The sequence below is a fragment of the Petaurus breviceps genome, unplaced genomic scaffold (genome assembly GCF_028583685.1).
Source record: "Petaurus breviceps papuanus isolate PSGF00001 unplaced genomic scaffold, PetGlider_PUasm1.0 115, whole genome shotgun sequence".
In the NCBI taxonomy this organism is placed as follows: domain Eukaryota; kingdom Metazoa; phylum Chordata; class Mammalia; order Diprotodontia; family Petauridae; genus Petaurus; species Petaurus breviceps.
In genome coordinates this window covers 2655322-2679315 of record NW_027185612.1, presented here as the reverse complement: position 1 = coordinate 2679315, position 23994 = coordinate 2655322, and the positions used below count along the sequence as shown (strand labels likewise).

Genomic DNA, 23994 nt, shown 5'->3' with positions numbered 1-23994 from the left:
GAGGGGAAAGATGACCCTATATAAATGATAGAGTGGAGAGTTACACCTATCTCACCAACAATATTGTAGACTCCCACAAGGTTGGGTTCAAATCCTAAATAAAGACATTTTGAGTAATTCCTCTTTCCTTTTGAGTTCCTCATATGCCAGGTTAGCTTCAATGCCCAAAGGGACCTTGTCACGGAATCTTCTTGAGAGGAGGTATGGACATCTCTAGGGGAGAGAAGTTAATGCCCGACAGTTCGATGGTTCATTAGGCCCTTTTTTAATTTCTAGATTTTGGGGAAGGTTCTAGAAAGGATTTGGGGAATCTTGCTGCCTTTAGGACCTAGAGGGATCCTGAGGAGAGTGGGTCAACTCCTCTCCACCTATCCACTCGCCGCTCCCCTCCCCCTTTCTTCATCCTCCCTTGACTGCTGAGTTGATGGTCTGAGTTGAGCTCCTGAACCGCTGCATTAATAAGAAACAGGGGAAAGAAGTTCTGGGAGAGGGCTTAAGTGACTGGGTTTTGGGATTCCTGCAGAGACCTCAGCGGGCAAATCAGATGCAGCTTGAAGCCTTGGGGAGGAGGGGAGTAGAGGGAGGGAGGGAGGGATGAGGAGAGGAGAAGGAGGAGGAGCCGCCACAGGGGGTTGGGGAAGTTCTAACAAAAGACCTGGGTGCCAGGAGCTCCTTGATTCCTGATTTCAAGATGAGTCTGTATGCCTACACTGGTAACCCAGTCTTTGGCACTACTCTGCTCATCCTGTGACTAAAGTAGGAGTCCCAAGAACTCCCTGGAAAGCAGAAATTTAACAGGCACTCTGTGCTGGGGGAAAAGGACCATGGAGATCACTAAGTCCAGCAGTTCTCAAAGAGTGGTCCAGGGACAACCGGATTACAATTTCTAATATAGTAAATACAGAAAAATATAACCCACGGAAACTATGGGGAGAGGGGGAGCTCAACAATTAAGTGTGTAAGAGGTCCTCAGACCAAAAAGTTTGAGAACCGTTGAACAAGTCCAAACTTTGTGTCGGAGCTGAAACTCAAACGTGCAGTGATTTGCCTAAGGTCATACAGCTAACTAGCAGCTAGCTCGCTCGCTCCCTCCACCTCAATCCTCCATACGGTATGTAGCCTCAAATGGTAAGCTAATTACCTCTTGGGGGGACTGCACCTCACCATTCAGGGTTTATGCCTTATTTGGGGGGAGGAAGAGGGAATGGATTTCACTATGGAAGCGAATTTAGGATTTAATACTAAAGATAACCTTATCCTCTCCTGTTCCCCATCTCCCCAGTAAGAGCTCTAGTCTGGATGTAGCGCAGTTAAGTACAGTATATGTGCACGAACGTCTGTGTGTGTTGCCTAATCCGAGGTAACCCGACCTCCTCCCCCGACTCCCCAAGGCAGGAGGGGGTGTGGCTAGGTTTCAGTCAGTTAGCTGCCCTCGGAGGGGTGAAATTTTCCCCCTCCCCGGGGGACAGGAGGACCGATCTCCACACCCTCCCCCCTTCAGCCTTCCTCTCCATTCCTAGCCTTTGGGGAAGGTGAGGGGGTGGGGGCGCTGCGTGGAGCCTGGGCTGGAGTGGTCTGGAAGGGTCGGAGCGGTCGGGGAAATTTTCCACGTGGAGCCTTCCTCGGGGGAGGGGAGAGAGCGGAGAGGGAAGGAGAGAGCATAGAAAGGAGCGAGGAAGGTGGGAGCGATTGGGGTCCCGGGCAAAGGTGAGTTAAGGCTGGCGCCCGGGGAGGAGGAAGGCGTGGGGAGGGAGTAGGGAGGAGTTGGGTCCTCTAGGGAGACTGAGAACCTCGGGAGGGAGGAAGCTGGGAAGTAAGGGATAGGGGTGGGGACGAAGTCCCGGAAAAGTGGGAGGGGACAGGTTGAGGGGTGGTCTCCTAGGAGGAGCCTGGCTGCACTTTATTGTTCTGTTACCCTCCACAAGGAGTAAATGTGAGTTGAGCGAGTAGGGGCTTAGGGGAGGTTTAAAAGAAAAGAGACCCCCATCACCCCCATGGGCTCTAGGCAGGTCCGTGAGTTGCTGCACCTTGGGATGAGGCTGGAAGCTTTCGCTTTGGTTCTGGTTTTAGGTGTACCTGGGGGCGGACGGTGTGGCTGGAGGGGGTGAGGGGAGGTGGGGAGTTTGAGTCTGTCACCCTTCACGGGACTCCTTACGATCCTGAAGTGGAAACCCTCTGATCGAAGGTTAGGGCTTTGGTAGTGTAGGAAGTGTGACAGACCGTAGGTTCAACCAAAATGGGGGGGGGGGGGGGCGGCGCATCCCCAACCGTGAATACGTCCTGTGGAGGGAATTCCTCCTGGGTAAAAAGGAGGGAGAAATGTAGGGAGCTGGGACTGGGGGAGGGGATTTGGTTATTCTCTGGGCAATGAATTCCAGTCCTAAACCTAGAAACTCATGTGAGGGGCAGAGAAGGAGGGTGAGGAGGTGAGATCTCATTTTTCTGTGTCTGGTTTTGATGGCTGTATTCAATCACTTGGGTTGACTTTCTCTCTTAAGTTGTTTTCTGAAGGTTTAAGAAGTGTATAGATAAGAGGGACTAGATTAGAGGGTCTGCTCTTGTTAGGATCAGGGGTGCTTCCGCAGGGCTGGGCATGCATTGTTTGTGCCCTCACATACACGTGAATACCTTTTGCAGGCTCTTGGGATGTAATTCCTAAGGTGATGTCTGAAGGCAGTTGCTGGAGGAACCTGCCTTCCTTCGGCTGGGGATTCCCTTCCTTAGCGTGGCAGAATGGGGGGCAATGGCTCGGCCTTGAGGGTCTGCACAGATCACAGAGGAGGCATCAACTGGCTCAGCTTGAGCCCTGACGGCCGGCGGCTGCTGACGGGTAGCGAGGATGGCACTGCTCGTCTCTGGAGCACGGATGACAGCCAATGTCACGGACACTTCCAAGGTAGAGAGCTCACTCCAGCCAGTCTCTTTGCTCCTCCCCTAGTCTAGGACCCTTATGGCCTGCCAGAAGGTGCCACATGGCGTCTTACCCTATCTTTCCCTTCTTCCTCTACCCTCTCCCCTCCAGCCTCTAAGGGCTCTGTAGATAGTGCCCCCCCCCCCCCCCAAGACTGGGATAACAGTGGGACCTTTCAGCTTTCCCATTCTACAAGGAGTTTTAAAAACAGGGCCACAGCTATATGAACACATAGAAATAGACTCAGCCATTTTGAACAGGAAGCCAAGTCTCCGGTCTTTCTGGGAGGTAAGGAAGACTATATGGGAATGGATATGCCTGAGCGATGTAGGCAGCTCGGTAACTGGGAGGTAGGATGGTGTAGAACATTTATCGGCAAATCAGATTTATGAGGTCTAGTCCTGGCCCTGCCACTAACTAGCTATGTGACACTAGGCAAGTCATTTACAGCTTTGCTATCTCGTGATTCTGTGATTTTTAAGCCAAGCTTACAAGTAAGGTCAATTACTGAGGCTGTGCACAGGTTTTATCTGTTTTGTGGCTTAAAAAAACAAACAAACAAACAAACAAACCATCTTCCAGGTAAGGAACTCTTTCTACCAGCTCATATTTATTGAACCTACTCTTCAACTTGCTGTTTTCCTACTGCCCTCTTTTGGAGGGTTTTGCCTCCAAAGGTTATCATTAGGCAGTTTACTTTTTTTTTTCGTTCTGTGCTATTTTACCACTCCATATCTCCCTATCCCTAAATTTATAGACATTAGGAAGGATCATGAAATCAGATCTAGAACTTGAAGAGACCTCAGAGGCCAATTAGTTCAACCCTTTCATTTTGCCCATGAGAAAACTGGGACTGTTTAATGTTAAATGACTTGCCAAAAACTGATGATCATCTACCAGTGCCCTTTCTCTTTTCTTTGCATCATGTCCCCTCATTCTGTTGAAGAAAAAAAAGATATCTTAATGAACGCACAACCTAACAGAAATTAACTGTGGCTTATCTGATATTTGCTAATATTCATACCGACAACTGAGACTTTTCTACAAATAGAAAAAACCAACAAACAGCTGCTTATCTGTGGCCAAAAGAAAACTGTTTCACTGTAAGCTTTAGACCCCAGAAAGTCCCGATTTGAGTGGAGCCCAGTCTTTCTCCTTAAAGTTGAAATATTTTTCAGATTCTACACCAGTTTTTAAAGAATCTATTGTGATTTGCACCAATTCTTGTATCCATATTCTCATGAAAAGTAAATGGTAACATTTTATAGGTGGTCATACCACTTTTGGCTCTGCCCCATCTGGTATTCCCATTCCCCAGAGTGGACCCTCTGGAGACTCTAATGCATTGCTCCTCAGACTGGGCCCATTTTTTCTTCTTCCTTTGCCCACAGCCATCCCTTGTTCTCTCTTCCTCTCCCTCTGCTCCCCATTCACAACTGCTGCTGCTTCCACCCACCTGGTTTCTCCAGCTTTATTCTATTTACATCTCATTCTCAGGAAGACATCTCTGCTCCTGAGTCCCTTAGTGCCTTTGAGAACTGATACTGCTCAACAGGAAAGTTTCATGTGTAAGAGTGAAAAATGGCTACTCTTTCTCTTTCAAATTTTTCTTCTTGATGGTTGGGATTTCAAGAGGAGAGGGATGTTAAATGCTCAGTAGGGGAGAAATACTAAATTTTCATCACCTGGAAGGGTGGATGTGCATGAGTGGGTGCTTGCTGAGAAGAAAGAGTTAATCTTTTTTCTTAGAAGAACATACTTCTTTGAAATCAAGGACTATGTGTTCTATTATTTTTGTAGCTGCCTACTAAGGATAGAGTCAGAAATCACTGAAAGGAAGCTGCCTTCAGGTGTCAAACTGAGGTGGGGAACCATCAATGGTGAGCACTTCGGATCCCTACAGAATGGGTATTTAGAGATGCCCCATCAGGCTTCAGGGCACATAGTGAGCACTCAATGAATACAGATTAGTTGATCTGTGATTCTAAAAACAGGGGAATTGATAACTGCTGATAAGCTATCTTCCCCTGAGCATTTTATTCAGCTTACCACTCTAGAATACTGAGGGCCAGAGAGCCTGCCCCTTTTATAGCCACATAAGTATATATCAAATATAAATAAGTAGAATAATAATAAAACCTTAAGCAATCCAACTGACTGCCAGTCAGCTCTAACCAAGGAACCCAGGATCTCTTTCATAAGATTGTTCACAAGATCCATCTTGAGATCACTGTTCATTCACCTAGGATCAATCAGAGAAATACAGATCAAAACAGGCAGCCAGAGATCTGAGCTAAAGCTTATCTGGCTGAACCCCAGTTCTAACTTCCACATGGCCTGCAGCTAACAAGTTGCTAGAGTGAGGAAAAAGAAATTCTATCTCCCCCCACCCTCTAGAAAGAGTTTTGGATCTCCTGCCAGGGGAAACAAAGTCAGAGGGTGAGTTACTCCCTTTTAAAGATCCCTTTGAGTCAGTAACTCTTCTTTCTCAGAGGTCAATAAAAGTATTGTTTTTTCATTCCAAAGTACCCAAGTCCTTCAACCATGACTAGTTTCACCATAAGTGTCCTGGGCACTGGTGATCTGGGTGCATATACTCCAATCCAACTCTTGCTACATAAGCAAATGCAAAGTATATAGAAAGTATATACAAAGTAGCTTCATGGGTAGGGCACTAACGGGGAGGGGGGGGTAGGAAAAGATTCATAGAGGAGGTGGATGCTTGAGATCAACTTTGAAGGAAAAAAAGAGGGTAAGATCTTGAAAGAAGAGAAGAGAAGTAACTTTTACTTAAAAAAAAAAAAGGCAACCAAGAAAATGGAAACAACTGCTAAGTTTCATTTGCTTTTCTCATCTCTATGATCTCTAAAAAGAATGGTTTGTATGCATTAAGGCTGATGAAGATGAGAAGGGAACGTGCAAGGCTTCCTCGAATAAGACAAAGGATGACTTCAGTTTTGCAGAGTGAACTGCCACTTGATTGATCTGATTTGTTGATTCAAGGGTGGGCATGTTGAATTGTCACGGAGTGGAGCACACTCCTATGGAGCCAGAGGATAAGGAGTAAGCAGAAGGAGATATTTGCCAAATGGCTCTCTTCCTTTCCCCATCCCTGAAAGAGTTCATGCTACCTTCCTCCAACAGGTGAGATTAATTCAGAGAAAACTTTAGGCTTCTGATTGTTTGTCTGCCCACCTGGTCACTAATTGACAAACTTCCTCTAGTTATGTCATCTTCTAACTTAAAACATGGGAGAATTTTACCCTCTTAAAATCCATATGTACAAACTGTATGGTGATTTGGTCAGTGCAGACATGTGTAAAGAAGGGGCCTTGAGGAGGCTCCAGGAAGTCGAGTGATTTGAATGAGTGTGGTTTGTACAACTGGGAATACTCTCTGTTGACACTCCTCCATCCCATCAGAGCCCAAGCTCTTGCAAAAAGACAGAAAAGCTTAGCAACAGATTGCAGGACAGAGAACTGGATTTAGTCAAAGGATATGGGTTCAAATCCTGGCTTTGCTATTTATTGCCTTGTGACCTTGAGTAATTGACTTTGCCTTTAACTGAGCCTCAATTTCCTTATCTGTAAAATGAGATGATTTAGATTAGATGACCCCCTAAAGTCCCTTCCAAACCTAAACCCTGGGTCCTGTGCACCTGTCAGCTGAGGAGCAGTCTAATTTTTGTTTAATCTGGGTCTCCTTATCTCACCCATGCTGAAATTATGGGGGCTCCTCATAGGCCTGATCCCACACTGATCAACACAGATCAGATTTTCCTTGGACTGTGCTCCATTTCTGACCTGCACCAAGTTGCCTCTCTTTGGACAACTTGGCAAAGCATTCTCATCACTTCCCATTCCTGAAGCTTGCCATGTCAGGGTAGACGGTTAATCAGCGTAGCTCACTACATGGCAAAACTCTCAAATTCAAGAGATCGATGGCTTCTACCTCCCCAGTATTTGGGATTACACCTACCTGAGCCAAATTTAGAGAGGCTTCTCACAAGAACAAGGGTTCTTGACCTTTTTTAGGTCATAGGCTCCTTTGGCAATCTAGTGATGGCTGTAGACTCTTCAAAATAATGGTGTTAAGTGCATAGAGCAAAATTATAGGATTACAAAGGAAATCAATTGAAATATAGTTATTAAAATGTTTGGGGAGAAAAAAAGTCCCTTTATGAACTTTTCAGTTGAAGGACCCATATTTCAGACTAGATTCCAGTCAGAACTTAGAGATCCTAGTTGCCAGGTTACTCTTTCATCAATGTCCAACTCCATGTTATTTTCTGTGGCCAACAATACAGTGGAGATCCCAGGTCTCCTGGTCTGGGAGCTGATGCTGAGCCATTCCATCACCCAAGGAAGAGTTGTTAGAGCCCTAGGGAGGCAACCTGCATGTGACAGTTTGGACGGGGAGAGTGAGAACACTCCTAGGAGGCTGGGGGGTAGGGGGGGTGAGGGAGGGGAGGAAGAAGACAACATGCCTGTCAACAACATTTCTCAAGTTCCTGCTTGGCAGAGCATTGTACTAGGCATTACTGGAGGATGCAACACATGTGATAATCTTTATTATGGAACCTCTAAGCTAGTCAATTCATGAAGATGGGAAAGGACCTAACACTTAAAACAAAAGGTTAATAAGGGCCAAATAATATTGAAGCACAATAGAATGCAGACAGGATGAAAAGATGGAGCAGAGGAGTGAATTATGTCACAGAGTTAATTGGTAAAGGCTGTTTGTTGATTCTGTTGTGGCAACGGCTTATGTTGGTTCAGGGCTTCTTAAACTTTTTCCACTCAAGACCCCTTCAGCACTTCTTAAACTACTGTGGGTCTTGATCCCATATAGGTTTAAGTAGTGATGGTCTCTAGATGGCCACTTAGGATGCTTCCAATTCTCCTGTGATTCAATGAGTTGAGTTCTGAGATAGATATATATGACAGATGAACTGTGTTAGTCTATTTTCAGAAATGTCTGTGTTCTCGTACCTGAAATTTTTCAATAATCAGTAGATTATTACTGAGCACACACTACATGTGTACTGAATATGGGGAGCACAAAATACAAATATGGTCCATTACCTCAAGAAACTTACAGTCCATTGAAGTGATTGTTTCCCAAGCCTGGAAGGCAGTCCTGTTTTATCTCCATCTCTTCAAAAATCCCTTGTTTCCATTAAAACTCTACTCAAGGGGCGGCCAGGTAGCATAGTGAGTAAGAGCACCAGCCCCAGAGTCGGGATGACCTGGGATTGAATCTGGGCTCAGACACTCAGCACCACACCCAGAAATAACCGGCTGGCCATGTAACCTTGAGCAAGTTACTTAACCCCGATTGCTTTAAAAACAAAAACAAAAACAAAAAAAACCTCTACTAAAGCTCCAGTCTGCTCAAATATGAAGGCTTTCCCAATTTCTCCAAAACATTTATGTTATATGTATTTCATACATTTATATATGTTTATGTATTTATATATTATATATAACATGTGATAAGTTTATATATTTTATATATTTATGTATTGTATATGTGTTTCACATAGATAGAATAGAAGCTCTTTGAAGGCAGAGTTTGTTTCATTCAAGTCTTTGTATCCCCATAGCCTAGCAATTAGCCATTAGTAGCACATAGTAGGTACCTGATAAATGCTTGCTGATTTATTTCAGATTTTCAAAAGTCATAGGATCTCACCCTTTTTATTTTTAAACAATTGGCAACATCATTGGATAAGTAATAATAATGATATTTAAATAGTGCCTACTATGTGCTAGACACTGTGTTAAGTACTTTACAAATATCATCTCACCTGGCATGGCTAGGTTCAAAGTGAAGAGAGCAACGGCCCTGGAGTCAGAAGGACCTGAGTTCAAATGTGAACTCAGACACTTAACACAAAACTAGCCATGTGACCTTGGGCAAGTCACTTAACCCTAATCGTCCTGCCTTCCCCCCTCCAAAAAGAAAAAAGTAGGAACCCACAGCCTATGGAATCTTCTCCATCCCACCCTATTAGGATGACCCATTTTTCTGCCTGCCTTCCCCACTCCCCAACTCCCATTACAAAAAAGTTGCTTTTGGGAAACATTTTCTTAAAAACAGCTGCCCAAAAGCAAGCAAAATCTCAAAAATCCCCTTTGTCATACTGTAACAATATTTTCACTTAAGAGTAGTTTATATTTGAGGAAATAATTCCCACACTGTATCAATTTGGCCTCCTTCACCAACTTATTTTCCAAAGCAGCTAAGAAAAAGAAGCAAGGGTTGATTTGTACTTAATCAGCCCTACCTTTAACCCACTGGCTGAGCATTAACATAAACAATCACCACCTTTTTCATGCATTCTCCAAACCTTCAAAGCCATTTATTTTTCTATTTGACATTATGGATTTGTAGGCCTCGAAGATACCAGACCTGCCCTCTTTGTCTCTGTGTTGGTCTAGTGGAAAGAATGCTGGATGGACTAGGGCTCAGAACATCTGATTTTGAGTCCTTGCTTTGCCAATTAATTTTGAGTGACCTTGGACAGTCATCTAACCGTATACCCCCCACCCCTGCCTCAGTTTCTTTTTTTTTTTTTTTTGGTAAAATGACATTGGACTAGATGATCCCTAAAAACTTCTTCCAGCTTGAGATCTCATGATCCCCTCCCCCCTCTCTGTAGGGTGCACACAGTTTGGTGGCTGGGTGGGTAGCCAGCTGTTTTCTCTTATCCTTAGTTTAATGCCCTGGGTCTGTTATGTCATCATTATGTTAGCATTGTAGTAGTCTAATTCAGGGGGCTTGGATCCTGATAGATGACGCCATTCTAAACTGTGCGAAGCCCTGGCGCAGCCAGAGATCTCCAGTGTGCTTCCTAGAAGATCTTCCTAATCACTGTGGGATTTACTTATTGTTGATGAAGCCCTCAAACCATGAGTCATTGCTGGTTCTGTTTTCAGATGTGGGATGGGTGGCTTTGTCAAAGAAAATAAGCCCCAGGGTTCAACTCCAGATGGTCGGACCGTCGTTGAGGAGCAGGGAGAATGGGGGGTTGGGAAGAAGGAGCTTTTCTTTACAACCTGGGGAGTTTGCTGACTGGGGAAAAGGAGGAGAGAAGCCCCAACAGAAATGAATTCTAGCTAGTTTAATGGAGTTAATGAGAGGATAAGATGTGATCATGCAAAATCAAGGTGCAGACCCAAGGTGGTTTTTGACCTGCAAGAATTGGTACATATATTCTATAGTTCATAGATCTAGAACTGCAGGAGACCCCTGAAGCCATTTCCCCTTACCCTAGAGTAGAGAACACTGCCAATCAAAGAAAGGATGAGACTTGCCCATGGTTATACATACAGGTGGGAAGTAACAGGTAGGAACTGAGCTGGGGCCTCTGCCTCAAATTACAAAGAGGCAACCTTTGCCTGTCAATAATCCACCTTCCTTATTTTATAGCTGAGGAAACTGAGGTCCAAAGAGGTGACTTGCCCAAGTTCACAAAGGTAGTGGGAAAGGAGGGCTCTGACTTCACTCCTTCCTCCTGCACTGGCCGGGATCACTCGAACTACCCCAGTTTACAGATTGTCCTTTGTTCCTTGCAGTTCTTCTCTTTCTCACTCAGTATTTCCTGTGAAGCAGTTAATGAAAAGCACCATTACAGTGTTAAAAAGTTGCTGCTCTCTCTCCTCTGTTGGTATTCTGGGACTGTCTGATCGCTGAGCCGTGGGGGGCGGGGGAGAGGGAGCACAGGGGACAGATCCGGTCTCAGGAAGGATTTGTTGACAGTCTTGAAGTATTTAGCAAATGCATTGAGGCTGGTGGAGGAGGAAAAAAACCCCAAACAAACAAAAAAAACCCAACCCCGAGCTGCATTTTGCCAAAGACTTTTTGCCCTTAACTTTTAAGTCCTGTGTGTATTTTAAGGGAAATTTAATCTGTAGGGTTTCCTCACATGTTTACTTAATTCCTGCAAACACTGTTTTCTTAGAGGCCTGGTATCTGCTGTCCAAGAAGATTTGAGCATTTCTTTAAAGAAAAAATTTTTTTTTAAGTTTTCTTCTCTCCGAATCCAAGAAGTCGAGTGTTTCCAAGAGCAACTGAGCTCAAACTCAGGGGAAATGTGTCAGGCAGCTTGATATTGGACCCTGGAGGTTCGAAGACCCTGTCTGGGTGATGTCAGGCACCCAGACGAAAAGGGAAAAGTTCGGTAAAAAACAGAAAGCTTTTGTCCACATGCTGCTGAACAGCTGTATGTATAGACACACTTGGATCGCTGGCAGATTTTTTATTCATCATTGTATGTTGGAAAGACATCCCAAAAAGAAATCTGGAAATTCTGGCTCTGTCTCAGGCTACCTGTGTGACCTTGGACAAGTCACATCACTTATTTAGGCCTCATCTTCCTCCTTTATGAAATGAAGTCAGATAAGATGATCTCCAAGACCCTAACGATTAAGATGCTAGGAATGAGTGAATCTGTACCTCTGAAGTTTGTGGTCCTGTGGCCAGGGTTGTACTCTCCTGGTCTAAGCTGCTATCTGATGTGGACATGCCTTAATCTGGTAAGGCAGCGCTACCAATGGGTGCTGACAAATGTGTGTGGGTGCTTTTAACTTAGGGGAAAAGGAAAAAAAGGGAGAGAGAGAGAGAAGAACTGTCCCAAAAGGAGGAAGAGAGGGTCATCATTACTTTCTCAGGGGGAATGAGTCCCTCTGAGGGATCTGTCATAAGCCCTTGTGTTAAAGCATAGTCAACTATGGTTTATTTATTTTTCCTAAAATGTCTCCCTTCACCAGCCTCACCACTATCCTTTTACTGATGGTTTCTTTTTCACTTTCTTTTTAAGGAAAAACGATAGGCAACGTCCCTCTCGCCTCTCACCCCATTCTCCCTTTTCTCCGAAGGACATGAAAGCTATATCACTTTCTGCCAGTTGGAAAATGAAGCTGCCTTCACCTGTAGTGCTGATCACACCATCAGAAAGTGGGACTTGGTGACTGGACAATGTTTGGCTGTTTACCGAGGACATACATCAATTGTGAACAGGTTCGTGTGACGGATAACATTTTCCCACGACTGCTGACTGCCAACAATTGAGCAATTAAGAATCTCCCAAAAGGCACCTGCTGCACGTACAATATACTATGCTGGGCACTGTGGGAAATACAAATTCAACTCAACAAACATTTGTTAAGTGCGGGTGCTGTGCAAGGCAGTGTATTAGGCAGTTGGCAAAGAAAAATAGAATGGTCCCTACCCTTAGGAAGCTTACCTTCTTTCATATAAAGAAATAGAAGACAAGGTTTTTGCCCTGGAAAAGTTTGTAGAAACAGTGTGGCATAGTGGAAAGATTTAGCTTTGCTTTTGAAACTCAGCTTTACTCCTTAATACTTGTTTGAACTTGAAATGGTCAATTCATCTTTCTGGGCCTTGGTTTCCTCATCTATAAAATGAGGGTGGAGTAAATGATTTCTAAAGGTCTTTTTCTAGCTCTAAATTCCATGAGCCCACCACCTTTCAGTCTAGTTGGGGAGATAAGGCATACATATACGCTAAACATTAATAATAGGGGCGGGTAGGTGAGTAAAGTGCTGGCCTCAGAGTCGGGAGGACTTGAGTTGGGTTCCAGCCTCAGACACTTAACACACAAAAACTAGCTGTGTAACGTTGGGCAAGTTACTTGAACCCAATTGCCCTCCAAAAAGGCAAAAAAACCCAACCCATTAATAATAAAGTATGGTGTGGCATAGTGGGAAAATTGCTGGACCAGAACTCATGAGACCTACATTTGACTGACAGCTCTGGCACTGGACTCATTCTCTAACCTGAGGTAAGTCACAAACTAAACCTCAGTTTCCCCATCTATAAAATAGAAATAATAATATGTACACTACCCGCCTCAGAGTAGTTGTATAAGGCATTATTTTTATGACTGAGTTAACATAAATGCCACAACAATGGGAAAGACACCACTAGGCTGAGCATCAGCCACATCCCTGGTGCAGACAGACAGTCCATGCTGGTCAGAAAAGAAGAAGGTGACTGGGGGCTGCAGGGGGCAGGGTCTCAGTCTTATTGAATGGCTCATTTAGCCATTGGCATGGAAGCAGATGCTCTCCTTCAGCCTTATGTGCCCCTGGACATCTGCCTTAGCTGCCTCTGGGTTAAGGATGGGAGAGGAATTGAAAGCCCAGCTCTCCCACTGGTGAGAACAGAATTCCAGAGGAAATGGCTTAATTGGTAACTGATGCTTAGCTGGGGGGGGGAGGTTGAAGGAGGCGGGAGAGAGAAGCAGGAGATGTCTGTTCTAAAGATGGAACTAAAATTTTTTTTTAAATCCTTTCCCTGGTTAATTGTTGAAAATATCCCCCAGCCCAAGATGTTTGAAGTTTTCTTTTGCTAGCTAAATTCAGGCCTGCCAGCTGGTTTTCAGGGCAGTCCAAAAGACCTTCACGATTCAGTTAAAGTCAAGAGGTACTTACTGGTTGCTAAGGAGCTACCTGACCCTGTACTAGGTGCTATGAGGAAGAAATGGAAATTATATAAAACTGAATTTTTGCCTTCAGAAATTTGTAGCATAACAATAATGAGAGCACAGGACTTAGAATCAGGACCCTTGGGTCCAAGTTCATCTCAGACACTTCCTAGTTGTGTGACCCTAAACAAGTCACTTAACCTCTCTTGGCCTAAGTTTCCTCGTCTGTAAAATGAAGGAGCTGGACTAGATGACCTCCGAGGTTCCTTCTAGCCCTAGAGCTATGATCCTGTTATCCTAAAATGCCATGATCACCAGCAGATCACTTAAACTCTTAGAGCCAGAGTATCCTTATCTGTGAAATGGGGACAACGCATCTTGTACCACCTTCTTCCCAGGGTTGTTGCAAGGAGAATGCTTTATAATCTATAAAGCCCCATAAATATGGGCTATTATTGCAAAACATTTATGATTCAGTGACAAATGAAAGTGCTTTAGGAATTCAGAGAAGGGAGAAAAGGCTTCCTGGAGGAGGTGGCACTTCTAATGGTTATTGAAGATGGAAAAATGCTTTAAAAAAAGCTAGGAATGATCATAGCCTTTTTGTGCAACAGTGAACAGAGCAACCTAACTGGAGTAGAGTTTAGATTGGAAAACAGATACCCATGAAACTACTGTGGATCATGGACCCAATGGACCTCAGAGGCCACTGAGTCCTCCCAATCTGATACTGTGTGTTTGCATGTTATCTCCCTGACTAGACTGTGAGATCCTTGAGGGCAGGTACTGTCTTTTAGCTTTCTTTGTACCCCTAGCACTCAGCATAGTAACTGACACATAGCAGGTACTTAAAAAATGCTTCTGGCCTGACTGAGAAGTTAAATGACTTACTCAAAGCCACACAGCTGGGTAGTAATGAAAGACTGGAAGAACTCAGCTCTCCTAGTCCAGTCCTTTTTTTAGATATTAAAGGACACTGCCTCTTAAGGAATCAACAATAAGTAAATAAAGAAATAAATGGATTTCCTTTGTGGAAGAGACACTAGAAAGTGTAAGATATATGGAAATTAGAAAAACACATTTGGACAGAGTTTTAAGAAGGTCACATTCTCAGCTGACCGACTCTGACAATGTTGCCTCAAATGGTGGTTTTCATTTAATATGGCACAGCATGCCAACTGTTGGCCCTCTGAAAAGCAAAGCAGATAATTATTCTCAGAAATTATTAGTTGTCATTTTAAAGTTTTTTGGAAATGAAATTTTCTTCTTTTTTTTAATGGACATTATTATAGACTAATGCTTCTGAGTTGCCATTTGAACAACTGTAGCAGATCTCAAATGCCCGAGATGGAGCTGTGGAACTAGTAAAGTACATGTATTTCAGAGCTGTTCTGAGAACTTTTAAGGCTCGTGGTGTTTGAAGATCATGGTCCAATGGAACTAAGGGGAAGTCAGATGTTTAGCAAAATAGCTTGCATTTATATGGCACTTCAAGGTTTGCAAAGTGCTTTGCAAATATTATCTCATTCAGTCCTCACAACAACCCTGGGAAGTAGGTGTTATTAATTTTACAGATGAGGAAGTAAAGCTGAGAGTGGTGATGTGACTTGCTGGTCACACAGCTAGTAAATGACTGAGGCCAGGTTTGAACTTGGGTCTCCCTGACTTCTGGTCCAGTGTCTTATGCACTGCATTTCCCATCCCTTGTTGTTACTGGGATGTTGTTGCTGTTTGTCCTTCATTCTCAAATAGGACCATGACATCAAGAAGATGATGCTATGGCTTGCAAGTGAATCAGATTTAGGCGAGGGAGGGCTGTGCAAAGTCACCAGCCTTACTTTCTCCCCCAGAGACATCTGGGTCCAGTGGCCAGATATAGATCAGGAGGACTTGGAGGTAGCCTCCTGTTGCAGGGATAGCTAGAAAGGGGAGCGAGCTGTTTGTAATCTACCAGGAGAAATTTAAAAAGGAACTTTCAAGAAGAAAGTAGAGAGTGAGTGTATGAAGGAAGGAAAGAGGAGCTGGAAGCCAGTCTTAAGCATGGTACGCACTATAGCATTGGAAGGATCTTGGCGAAAGTGTGTTTAGATAGGCTTGAGTGTCTGAGAGTAAGTATAGATACTGAGAACCCTCAGTATTATGGGGCTTCTAAAGAGCTCCCTTCTCCACCCCCTCGCATATGGCCATTATGGTTGGGAGTGAGGGAGTGTGCTGGCCTTGTTGCCTAATTGCTAAGGCCTCCCACATGCAATGTACCAATGTGGAATGAGCAGTGAGGAGAGAGCTGGGATATTGAATTCTGGCTATAACAGAATAGCTGAATCAGTAGGACATCTGAGCTTGCCTCTGGGGGACCTAGGAAGGAGTGTGTTGGATGGTAGTGGGAGTACTGGATGGCCAACCGCTTGAGCAGTCTTGATTCTCAGAGTTCTGATGAGGCCTTTTACCCTCAATCCTGACTCCCCCATGACTGTTGTCTCCCCGATTATCTCCTCTCTGCCTGTCTCAGAATACCCTAGACTGATATCATTTGACGACTGACACCCAGTACAACCTCTTTAATTCCTGTGACTTCAAGGGAAGGCCAGCTGAGCGAGAGGTCTGAAATCAGAAGATAATTTTTTAAATGCCATTTTGTTATTTTCACAAGGATTTAGAATTGGAAAGGATCTCAGAGATCAGTCACAAACCTTTATTAAGCACTTTCTATGTGCTAGGCACTAGGAATACAAATACAAGTAGAAAGACCACATCAGTACCCTCTGCCCCTCTGAATGGAAGATGGAACCATGAACTCCTTAACCTCCATTTAAGGAGAGGAAACAAGACAGACACCTGATGGGACATCTCATTTCCTGCCCAACAGATCTCATTTGGGAATTCTTTGATTTCTCCAGCTACAGTAATTTTTGAATTTCTTTGACCTCTTCACCACGCCCCTGCACCTGGGTACCTCTCTCCACTCTTTCATTCAACTGTAAGCTCCTTGAGGTCAGGGACTGTCTTCTTTGTACTTGTGTCCCTAGCCTAGCACTTAGCACAGTGCTTGGCATAGAGTAGGCACTTAATAAAATTTATTGACTATTGACTATCTTTGGGAGTGATCCATTGCCAGCAAAGGCTGAAAGGAGGGTACTGATGATTCAGCTTAAGTTGTAATTGGGAAATATTTAACAAAATAAATAAAAATACAATATGATATAGATATTACATTTTAAATCTAAGTCAATGTACAGCCTCCGAGGGATCCTTACATACTGTTTAGGGCCTCCAATTTCTAGTCATCTAGTCAAACTCCCTTATTTTATAGGTGAGAAACTGAGATACAAAGATTCAGTGATAGGAACACCCTGTCTGGCCTGTGTTACTGCCTGGATAAGAATCATTTGTAATCAGCACATGGTTTGTGTATGAAGGGGAGTGTCTGAGTAACAGCAAGTGACTAAATTTCTGGAAAGAGTCCAGCATCCCCTCCTAAACTGATTTCTGCTTTTGGTTGGATTGAAATTCATTTTTCATAACCAATCATTCTCTATGTGCTGGGCACTATGCTAAGCTCTGGGCCTACAGAAAGAAGTAAAAGACAGTATCTGCCCTCAAGGAGCTTACAGTTGAATTTCAGTTTATAGTCACAGATTGCAAATTAGTGGGGTCCCAATAAATGTGATTTTAATGAATAGAAATTGTCCTCTGTGAAAGTGTCTAGAGGACCTGAGCTCAAATCCAGCCTCAGACACTTATTACCTATATAACCCCCCCTTGGTCAAGTCACTTAACTTTTTTGTTTGCCTCAGTTTCCTTAGCTGTAAAACAGGAAGAAAATATGTATGTAATGTAAAATAGCACTTGCCTTTCAGGGTTGTTGTGAGTATATAATGAGATAATATTTGTGATGCATCTTGTAAAAACTCAAAGCACTATATAAATGCTAACTGTTATTCTCACCAAATACATATTTCTGGTATTATGTTATCTGTGTGCCTCCTCCCCCTACTATACTGTAAGCTCTAATGAGCACAGGGATCACAATTTATTTCAACTTTGTATCTTCCACAGTTCCTAGCATGGTGCTTCAAACATAGTTGGGTAATAACCTTTGCCAAGATGCATTGAATAGAGATGAGTGAAGCACTTCATAGCACTACCTAGGGGCAAGCCATTGAACTGATCTGTGCCTCAGTTCCCTCATCTGTAAAGTGGAGGTAGAAGTCCTTTTATTTTCCTAATAGGTTGCCATGAGGATCAAATGATGATGTACCCAAAATATTTGGAAAACCCTAAAACACTGTGTAAACATTAATTGTCATCATCGTTATTATTACTCCTCCAAACTTCTTAAAGATTTGGTTACCCTTCTGTATCACCAAACTTGGGAAACAATTCATTAAGTCCATTCTCTCCTGTTTTCATCCTTATAGTCAATTGTCTCAATAACAATACTCTCAGACACATCTTAAATATAATAAGGAGTATATAACTGGGTAACATAATTAACAATAATGCAAAGTGATACAAAAAATATGCAAGAGAAAGCTAACAAGTGTCTCGCCCCTTGGTCACAGTGTGTTCAATCCAGCAAGTGTGGTTTTTTTTTTTTTTTATGTACCTTCTATTTTGGCCAAGCTCTAAGCAAGACCCTAATTACATAGAAATGAAAAAAGATATAACTCCTGCCCTCAACAACCTGACAGTCTAATGGTAGAATAATACTTTTACATGCTCAAGTATGATTCAAAGCAGATTATAGAATCTGATGTAGTGGAAACCTCTCCCTCCCCTCCCCCTCTCCCCCAACTGGATTTGGCACCAGAAGATCTGGGTTTGAAACCTAACTCTCCATTTACTACCTGTTTGACCTTGGACCAGTTGCTTTATCTTTTTAATCCTCAACTTCCTCATCTGTAAAATGAGAGGGTTGGATTAGACATTCTCAAGGATTTCTTCCAGCTCTAAATCTGTGATCATAAGAAAAAAAGAGAGGTCTAGATAAAGTGTTATGAAAACTTTAAGGATAGGAAGATCGCTTGGTGCTCTCTTTAATTCCAAATGACCTATTTCTTGGCTCAGCTGAGCTCATTCTCTGAAGGTCCCCTCTCTCTCTCTCTCTCTCTCTCTCTCTCTCTCTCTCTCTCTCTCTCGCTCTGTCTCTTTATGCCCCCCACCCCTATTCTTACTTCCCCAAATTCCATTGCATATATGACGGTATATGCCATATCTTGCTAAATAAATGTTAAGTAATTTTATAATTATCACCAACTAAGCCTTAATCCGTACATGCAACACTTTTCCTCTCCCTCCCCCCCTTCCTTCCTCTCTCCTTTGAGTCCAAGTTTCCTATTTCATTGTGTCTTCATCAGGATGCCTGGCTTCCAGTATAATGCATTTACTGAAAAAAAAATGTTCTGTCTCTAGGGGTGGAGAGAGAGGAAATCTTTTGCATTTACTCATTAACACTTAATTCCTGATAATTATAAAATTACTTAACATTTATTTAGCAAGATATGGCATATACCGTCATGTATGCAGTGGAATTTGGGGAAGTAAGAATAGGGGTGGGGGGCATCACTTTGCCAAACTTAGTGATAGCCTTGAGACTCTTTATAGTCTGGCTGGGGAACTGAGCTTTGGGCTAGTCTTTGACCCTGGATTTGTTGCCAATAGGATCCTAGTTGCCAAAGATTACCTCTTCAGTGGCTCCTATGACCGCACGGCCCGCTGCTGGAGTGTAGACAAGGAACGGCAAATCCAGGAGTTTCGGGGTCACCGGAATTGTGTCCTGACCTTAGCTCACTACTCCTCCAAGGACATCCCAGATGCATCCTCAGAGCAGGGTGAGAAGGTTGGCGGAGACTTCCTGGTGACAGGCAGCACGGATGGCACGGCCAAAGTTTGGTGGGTGTCCAGTGGTTGTTGCTACCAGACCTTGAGGGGCCACACAGGAGCTGTCCTGTGCCTGGCCCTGGATGAACTCAACCAGGAGCTCTTCACAGGCAGCACAGACTCCACCATTCGCACTTGGAACCTGGTGACCGGGGAGCCATTGAAGGTGTTCAAAGAGCATCAGGGATCAGTGATCTGCCTGGAGGTAAGAATCAAGCAATTTTCTTGTAGAACATGCAGAAAAATTCTGAGATTCTCTAATCCCTGCTGTGGGTCACTTTAGGAAGCACTGTTAGTCCATTCAGGACAAAATATGCTTTTTAGTAGAAAGTGTAGTTTAAGTAGAGAAAAACACAGTCTCTTACAGAAACTCAACTTAGTGATCTGGGTCCTAATTTCATCTGTATGACCCTGGATAAGTCAATTCTCAGAATCATCGAATCCCAGATTACAAGGTACCTCAGAGGTCCTCTAATCAAACACACAAATACCTAAGGAGGAAACCTTCGCAATATCTCTCCCTGACACTTGGTTATAATTTTTTTCTTAACAAAACTTTGAAGCAAATAATGCAAGTATTATTATGCTCATTTTACAGAAAGAAAACTGAGGCTCAGAGAAGGAAAATAATTTGACCAAGGTGACAGACCTATTAAGTATCAGAATCCAGACTCCAACCTGATTGTCTGACTCTGGAGTTCAGGGCTCTTTTTCCAGCTTACCAAGCTGTGGTTGGGCAGTGGAGTAATGCTTTGTCTACTCGTGCCACTCCAGACCACAAGGACATCCAGAGTAGATCAAAATACTACAGAATTACTAATTTTTGCTGTTATACAGGCTTGCCTCATTTTATGTTTAAAAAGTTGGGTGTAAACCAATTTTATTTATTTAAATTCTGGAGGGGTAATTGATCCATATTTTGAGTACACTAATGAAGAGAACATGGTGTTGGCCATATGAGAACTTCCCTTCTCTGGACCTTCATTTCCTCTCAGATAGAGGGATTATACTAGATGTTCTCTAAAGTCTCTTCTAGCCTTGAATCCTATGGTAGCCCTGGCTTTTGGTCTTGGATCAGTGATTCATTCGCTGTGTGACCTTGGTCAAGTCACATAACTTTCAAAGTAGGTAGACTAATTGACAGACAAGTTCTGTTTCTTTGTGGTCAAAAGGGGGATAATTTCATGCAGAAGTTAAAATGTGCCACACAAATGGACCACTATAAGCAGTCCTTTGAAAAGGCTTGTAAAGAATCCATTTAGTAAACAAAGGCTCTCCCTATTCATTTGTCCTTTGTACACTGGATTTCCTCCAGAAGTCTTGTATTGATGCTCTAACATAGCAGGTAGGTGACCCTATATTCTCAAAGGGCAGGTGTTGAGCCAGGACTCAATGACAGACTGAGTCTACTGTCTGAGGACCAGCCCAGCAAAGCTTTTCACTACTGACTTGGCCACTAAGAGATGAATTCCTTGGTTATGACCATCCTTGAAACAAAGCTACAAAAGAGCTTTTGGTCCAGTGTGGCCCCAATTTCACCTTTCTAGCCAGGGGCATGTTCTAAGAATCACAGTTCATCACTAATCCTGATCATCATCAATTGAGACTTAAAGCAGAAAGACATTGCTTAACCAAGCTGTTGGAGGTCATCTTTCTTGCTCAGTCCAAATGGGAAGATTGATTCACTATAGATTGCTTTGTGTGGTGGTTGTTTGGTCATTTCAGTCATGTCCGACTCTTCTTGACACCATTTGTGTTTTTCTTGGCAGAGATCCTGGAATGATTTGTCTTTTCCTTCTCTAGCTCATTTTACAGATGAGAAAACTGAGGCAAGCAGGGTGAAGTGACTTACCTGACTATAGATTGTAAGCTCTGCCAAATGCTTCTGTTTGCGGAGATCATTGTGTTGATTAAATCAAACCTCAGTAGACCTAACTCTTCAAAGGAGATCCACTTGGTGATCTGTATAGGGGAAAAAAAAATAGATAAAGGATGTTTATTATCTTGATTATTCTGTGAATTAGATGGACAGCCCATCAAGCTAGTCCAGAAGTATGTCTGTCTTGAATAGGTACTGCAGGTGGATAATAGGTCCAAAATTGAAGAGGAAGAGGAGGGTGAACTAGATTGACTTTGGGAAATTGCAGAACACTTTGGGGGATCCTAAGCTGATCCCTGACATAAAACCTCATCTTTTTAACACTGATATTTTCCAAATGATGGCTTATGGAACACCCCCAATACTGACCTGAAGGGTACTGGAGAAAAACATGGCAAACAAAAGCAGGCTATTAGTTTGTGTGTGTGTGTGTGTGTGTGTGTGTGTGTATCATCCAGGAAATGTATAATGAGAAGAGAAAATAGGCAAGTCAGGTAGTAAGAAGATTAGATGGACACCCCAGGGTTCTACTGGTTGGTACCCTACCCACAAGATGTGTTTAAAAAACCACACACAAACACAAAAGCAGCCCAGTGGATGGCCTACAGAACATTGGGTGAATCTTAAACAGAAGATTTTTGAGAAGACCAGGACAAGAATCAGACTGAATGAGAAGGCACAGGTGGTCATGCAGGAGCCCACATCAAGGAGATTATGGATCCAAGTGAAGTACTACATCTTATGCTGGATTAGTTTCAAGGTGTCAAGTGTCATGCTGGCCAGGAGTACAGAGGGCACATCAGCCAATGGGGAATGAGCTAGGGCTTCACAGGTCCTTCCCTAAGCACTAGGACATCTGTGGTCAGTTTGGGGATTGGACTGAAATATAAATTTTAATTTTTAACAGGTAGGAATTAAGCCCAGGTACCTGAGATGAAGATGTGAGCAGGAGACAGCCCTGGTAGGGGAAAGAGAGGCATCTGTTTAGTTGGGAGGAAAAACAGCCTCTTCTTTCAGACATTTCAGTTGCTGGTTCAGTCATGCTCTCTCTCCCTTCCCGGGATTTTTAGGCCTGCTCAGTAAAAAACTATCTGTCTTTGCTGGAGGAGTTCCACTCTTTTGGAGGTAATTTCCTCCAGAGATGGACAAGGGGCTGTCTTTATGGTACATCTCACAAAGCTGTTCTTTGGGCCTGGATGCTGCTCTTCCAGTGGAAGAGGGTGGGGAGGGTTCTGGGGGTATTTTAGAGCAGAGAACAGGACAAAGGCAAGGCCAGAGCAGAGATAGAGGCAGAGTGGCAGCAGAGACAGGAGAGAGAAAGGGAAGACAAGCAAAGAAAAAGAAAGACAAAATAGAGAAGACACATGAATCAGAGGTGAACATGGGATGACCCAAAACAGGAAGGGCAGAGGCTCTGATTGTGTGGTTTATTTTGGTTTTCATTCCTTTTGAAACTTGCAAAAACAAGCAAATAGCCCAAAGGGCACATCTTAAGGGAAAAGACATGCAAAAAGAGAAAAAAATGGCTTGAAGGAAAACTAGGTGAAAGGTTTGAGAAGTGGAAATAACCAATATTTCTTGCTCACAAAGCTCTGACTTGTCAGTCCCCAGATATTTCTTGACCCCCTCTGTCAGACCATGTTTGGGGTATGAAGGAAGGAGGTGTCAGAGCCCCTGCCTTCAGGAAGTTTGCAGTATAGTTGAGGGAAGCAAGAGTTGCATATGGAAAATGACAATCTAAAAATATAGTAGTCAATAGTGTAAATATATCCCCCATAGAATCAATCAATAAAACAATTTACCAATGACTATTAAGCACCTTCTGGGTTCCAAACACCAGACTTGGCACTGGCCATGCAAAAACAATGAATGAAACGATCCCTGTTGCAAGGAACCTGCATTCTAACAGACTTGGAATGGACTGCTTTGGGCTTTGTTTCATCGTTGCTCTGCTTAGAGTAGAGCCCCAAACATCCTAGGTGCATAATAAATGTTTGTCAAATTGGATGGAGTCGGCGCATCCCAGACCGTGACCTCTGCTGAGGCAAAGAAGAGAGATTGGTAGGAACCGATGTAGTTGGTGAAAGCTTGCTTTAGGAGGTGGGATGTGACGAGGGGCCTTGAGGAAGTGTAGGATTTATATGGAGAAAATCCCAATCTACGGGATAACGTTAGAAGGAAAACAGAATTTGGTCTGAGCCATGGTGTATGTATGTGGGGGATGTGGGGAGCAAGGAACTAGAGATGCAGATTAGAGGATAGGCGATCAAGTGTAGTTGGGGTAGAGGACATTGAGCTACGTTGTATGTGGCCTGAAAACTACACATGCTTACAAAGGTCCAGCTTGATACAGTAGGAAATTTGGAACCATTATAGATTTGATTGTATTCCATTTAATAAGCAAATATCATGTGCCTGTATAGGACATGAACATGATTTGCAGAGAGATGAATGTATGAATGGACTGTGGTCTTTGCTAATGAAGGGAATACCTGTATTATAATAACTTATAATAATATAACATTATTATTGCATTGTTACAGTGCCCATTTATACAGTGCTTTAAGATATTCACAGATATTATCTCATATTTATCCTTCCAACAACCCTGGAAGGTAGATGTCATTATTATCCTCATCCTACAAATGAGGAAACTGAGGTACAGAGGTTAAGTGACTTGCCCAGGGTCACAGAGCTAGCACATGTCTATAGATGGATTAGAACTCAGGACTTATTGACTCCCAAGTCCAATGCTCTAGCTGTTGTTCCGCCTAGTTGCCCACATCATGACATCACAAATCCTTTCAAGTACTGAAGTGTGCAGAGCAGAGTGCTAGATTCTGGGGTAGGTGCAAAATTTAGATAATTCGT

At 43.3% G+C, this 23994-nt stretch overlaps 1 protein-coding gene across 6 annotated transcripts in view; it reads left to right on the top strand.

Annotated features, from left to right (window-relative positions):
* The first annotated feature begins 432 nt into the window (after nucleotides 1-432).
* Nucleotides 433-23994, top strand: part of WDR86 (WD repeat domain 86) — a 61055-nt gene continuing 37493 nt past the window's right edge. For 2 of the 6 annotated variants that reach the window (XM_069084023.1, XM_069083975.1), the window contains exons 1-4: nucleotides 1882-2009; nucleotides 2638-2896; nucleotides 11794-11935; nucleotides 19026-19449. In XM_069084023.1, the coding sequence (XP_068940124.1) occupies nucleotides 2734-2896; nucleotides 11794-11935; nucleotides 19026-19449 (729 nt within the window). In that variant the 5' untranslated portion in view covers nucleotides 1882-2009; nucleotides 2638-2733. Of the gene's footprint in view, nucleotides 1112-1387; nucleotides 1708-1813; nucleotides 2010-2056; nucleotides 2186-2637; nucleotides 2897-11793; nucleotides 11936-19025; nucleotides 19450-23994 lie in introns of those variants that run through there. The other 4 variants (XM_069084002.1, XM_069083993.1, XM_069083984.1 and 1 more) reach the window with 4 other exon arrangements.